The sequence below is a fragment of the Galeopterus variegatus genome, unplaced genomic scaffold, assembly GCF_000696425.1.
Source record: "Galeopterus variegatus unplaced genomic scaffold, G_variegatus-3.0.2 Scaffold10045, whole genome shotgun sequence".
Lineage (NCBI taxonomy): Eukaryota > Metazoa > Chordata > Mammalia > Dermoptera > Cynocephalidae > Galeopterus > Galeopterus variegatus.
In genome coordinates this window covers 56,344-61,122 of record NW_007736156.1, presented here as the reverse complement: position 1 = coordinate 61,122, position 4,779 = coordinate 56,344, and the positions used below count along the sequence as shown (strand labels likewise).

Below are 4,779 nucleotides of genomic sequence, written 5' to 3'. Positions count from 1 at the left end.
CATGTGTTGAAATATAACTCTGAACCCCATAAATATGTACAAGCAAAGTTTCAATAAAAAATTTAAATGAATAAAGGCAGTGACAGCAACTAACATTTAAAAAACAAAAACAAAAACTGAAGATAGTGACATTGACTGCATAAGTGAAATCTTAAGAGTCATTAGATGACATTATCCTGGATGAATTTTCTCAAATTCAAAAATCAATGAATTAAAAATGTATTTCTAAGGAAAAAAGGAAACATGGTATTCTCAGTTAGTCATTCAACTGAAGAACTTGATCATATAATATTCTGCAACAAGAACTGAACCTGGACCATCTCATTATGCTCCAAGGACATATCAAAGTATTCTTTCATCTTTTATGATGTTTGTGTACCAAAATTTACTTGATACAAAAAGGTGCACTATGTAATTCTAATCAAAATTTCTAATAAAGTTGTTTTTCATAACTTTTATTCCTATTTCTATAAATTATTAGTAAAATAACTTATAAATATACAGCATCTATTTGACCCAGTGATGACTATTTTCCTTAGTAAACCAAGAGGTAGTCAAAACTTCAGAAACACAGACCATAAGGCAAAAAGTTGGTAAGTTTGATGACAAACTTAGAATCCAAAGTACAGTAGACTCATACAACTTCTATACAATGATGGATACTAAGCAAAGTTAATATACATATGACAAAATGGGAGAAGTTACTTGTAATGTATAAAATCAACAAGGAATTAATATGTAGAATATACAAGAAACATGGGGAAATCATTCAAAAAAGAAGGTAATCCTAATAGAAAAACAAAGAATTAGAATAATTTATAAGAGACTTCCAAAAAGCTAACAAGCATGTGAAGAAATGCTCAAAATAATTGATGGTACAAGCAAAACAGTGAGATATCATTGTATACTTATTAGACTGTTGAAAATGAAAAATGTGGAAGATGCCAAGTGCTTCTGGGACGTGGAGATACAGAAACACTTGTGCACTCTACTGAAAGTACAGATTAGTACAATCATTCCGAAAAGCACTCTTGCACTATTTATTCAATTTAAGTCTATACATATCCTATGGACCTAACAATTCTGTTCTTGGGAATATATCCTAAATAAGTGCTCACAAAGGTCTACAAGAGAACAAGTACAAGAATGCTCGTTGCAGTTTGAGGTACTGGGGAGTTGAAGACAACCTTTTTCTATTGCTGGAAGACCTAAAAGATTCACTATTAAGTTTTATGCTGTAGTTAGAAGTAATGGATTAGATGTACAGACAGGAACATGGGTGATAAGAACCAGAAGGATAAAAAATTATGTAACGAGAGAAAGGCAGTACAATCCAAACTCCTTTTCCCGTGAAACATAGTATAACATAATGCCCTTGAAATACATTACGCCATTAGAAACCACTGATTTTTTTCTACATATTATAAAAGTTATAAGTAATAATTTTCTAAGCACATACAAAGAGATCCTTTATGAAATATATTTTAGACCATTTTATACAAGACTGCCAAAAATTAAAATTTTACTCACTTTAGCACCAACACTGCAACTGCCAGTGCTCCCAGTGCTTCCACTTGCAACTCCAGTAAATCTAGCTTCCAATAACTCTTGCCTTCTTGGATCCAGACTATGAAGCTCATCCATTGCACCTGTTAAGGAAAAAAATATATACATGTATTATATATGTATATGGTTAGTTGAGATGTCAATAAAAATTTATGAATGAATGCTACAAACATGAAATTAAGAGACTTTATTTTTATTATGTCCACACCCATTTATCAAAACATCCTATGATGGGTTTCCAATTCTTTTGACTGCAACCCTCAGTCAGAAATATATTTTCCAGGGCTGGCCCGGTGGCGCACTGGAGAGTGCGCCGCCTGGGAGCGTAGCGGCGCTCCCGCCAAGGGTTCAGATCCCATGTGGAGACCGGTTCCCGCTCACTGGTTGAGCGCGGTGCGGGCTCAACACCGAGGGTTGCGATCCCATTGCCGGTCCCCGGTGCAGGCGCGACACCGAGGGTTGCGATCCCGTTACCGGTCAGTAAAAAAGACAAAAAGGAAAAAAAAGAAATATATTTTCCATTAAATTCAGTACACAGACACATACATACATACATATATTAAAAAGTGTCACAAAATACTTAACCTTACTGCACTGCAATGAGTCCCACACAATGTCTATTTTCTAGTCTATTCTAGTCCATTTTAAAAAGGAAAAAACCCCACTGGTTGTGAACCACTGAATAAGTCATGAATGGACCACAGGCCCATAGTTTGAAAAATATTGCTCTCCTAGTATAATGTCTATAATCAAGTTTATACAGAATTTTGACATTAAATGACATTACCACTTAATTATTTTATGTATCTGACTAATTACATTTTAAACTGGGAAGAACTGTATTGTCACTGTCACATCACTAAAGATGTTTTTACTGCTGACAGTTTTAGTTTTAAATTTCCACTGGGTAGAGGAAACACACATACATATAGCAAACAAATCACTGAGGTAACATCTATTATTAAACAATCACCTTGAAAATTACAGGAAAAAATTTAGCACCTGCATTTAACTGTTACTAGCAGACTGAAGCATGACAAATTCTAGATGAAGTTTAAAGAAACTGTTAAAAAGTATTCTATGTCTGCTAGTTCTTCAATAATGAATTTCTAGAACTGACATAAATAAGCGGTTCTCAAAGAGAGCAGGGAGGGTATTATCAGAATCCAGAATGATTTGGGGAGCATTATCAAACTATACTAGCCCCTCTTCCATACACCCTTCCATTCTCTACTAAAGGTTAACAACTATTCGTATAGACCTTATTTTTAAAGTTCCTGTCTTACCTTTCATCCTCATCTGGATAGAGGATTGGATGGATAGTGGCCATCCTTCCAGGTTTATTTGCATCCCAGTACCTGAATATATCTTCCCCTGTCCACACTCCTCTTTCTTCCATCACAGAAAAGAAATAACTCCCTCTAAAAAGCTAAATCCAGCCAGTTACCTCAGTTGGTTAGAGAGCAGTGTAGTAACACCAACGTCATGGGTTCAGATCCCCTTACCACCAGCCACCAAAAAGAAAAAATTAAACCCTTTAGCTCTTGCTTTTGATCCCATTCATTCTTTCTTTTCTTCTCTTTCTCTGAGTCTGCTTGCGAGAGAATGATCCCACTCATTCTTGACATCCATAGGATCTTGCATTCACGTGTACGCCATCTCTCTAGCATCTTCACCCTCCTGCCTCCTTCTGCCCACATTTATGTCTTTTTAAAAACCCTCCTTGCATTTCATGCTATTGATATTATCATTTAATTCTCTCCTCAAACTGGTTATTTATTACCACATCATCCTTAGTATCACCAATGCTTCCATTTTTTAATAATCCTGCCATTATACCAGAAACTGTATCTATTCCTTTGAGGGGAGGGCACAAAAACAAAACAAAAATACAGGGCCGGCCTGGTGGCGCACTGGAGAGTGCGCCGCTTGGGAGCGCGGTGGCGCTCCCGCCAAGGGTTCGGATCCCATGTGGAGACCGGTTCCCGCTCACTGGCTGAGCGTGGTGCGGGCACAACACCGAGGGCTGCGATCCCGTTGCCGGTCCCTGGTACGGGCGTGACACCGAGGGTTGCGATCCCGTTACCGGTCAGTAGAAAAGACAAAAAAGGAAAAAAAAATAAAATAAAATACATAGTTCTAGTTTTCACAATTCAATCATACCTTTTCTGTTTCCCCCCGTTCTCTCTCAGCTATTAATATTCCCCAAGGGTCAATCCATGACCTTCTGTTCTCCTGGCAAACTCCCTGTGGCTTCAAATTTATGATTCTTAAATCAAACACATATTATATGCCAAGTCTGCTAAGTCTTAAGCTTGGCACTGGCACTGGAGTTTATAATCTACTGAAGTTTTACTTTATTATAAAAGAAAAAAACTATCACTTCTACCTGGCACAATATTATTTTGAAAATATTACATCACATTCTGAAAATAAGTACTGGCATAAAAACAGACACATAGATCAATGGGATAAAATACAGAGCCCAGAAAATAAACCCTCACTTGAAATGATTTTTGAAAAGAGCACCAAGACATTGCAATGGGGAAAGGACAGTCTTTTCAACAAATGGTGCTGGAAAAGCTGGATATCCACATGTAAAAAAAGAGTAAGTTAGAACCTCACAATAGAACAAATAACTGATCTAAGGGAAAAGCTTCATGACATAAATTTGGCAATAATTTCTTAGATATGACACCAAAAGCACAGGCAACAAAAGAAAAAATAGGTAAGTTGGACTTCATCAAAATTAGAAACTTTTGTGCATCAAAGGACACAATCAACAGTGAAATGGCAACTCAGAATGGAGAAAATATAGGCAAATCATATAGCTGATAAGGGATTGATATCCAGAATATATAAAGAACTCCTACAACTCAACAACAACAAAAAAACCAATTAAAAAATGCGCAAAGGACTTGAACAGAAACTTTTCCAAGGAAGATATACAAATGGCCAACAAGTACATGAAAAGATGCTCAACAACATAAATCATTAGGAAAATGTAAATCAAAACCATAATAATACCTCTTCACAACCATTAGGATGGCTGTTATCAAAAAAAAAAAGTGCTGGGGGCTGACCCGGTGGCGCACTGGATAAGTGCGCCGCTTGGGAAGCGCGGCGGCGCTCCCGCCGAGGGTTCGGATCCCACATACAGACCGGTTCCCGCTCACTGGCTGAGCGAGGTGCGGGCGCAACACCGAGGGTTGC

At 37.3% G+C, this 4,779-nt stretch overlaps 1 protein-coding gene across 1 annotated transcript in view; it reads right to left on the bottom strand.

Annotated features, from left to right (window-relative positions):
* Positions 1–1,530: 1,530 nt before the first annotated feature.
* Positions 1,531–4,779, bottom strand: part of LOC103609751 (serine/threonine-protein kinase tousled-like 1) — a gene marked incomplete at its 3' end in the record, with an annotated part of 19,422 nt that continues 16,173 nt past the window's right edge. The window contains exon 2 of the mRNA XM_008594041.1: positions 1,531–1,649. Coding sequence (XP_008592263.1) covers positions 1,531–1,649 — 119 coding nt within the window. The remainder of the gene's footprint in view (positions 1,650–4,779) is intronic.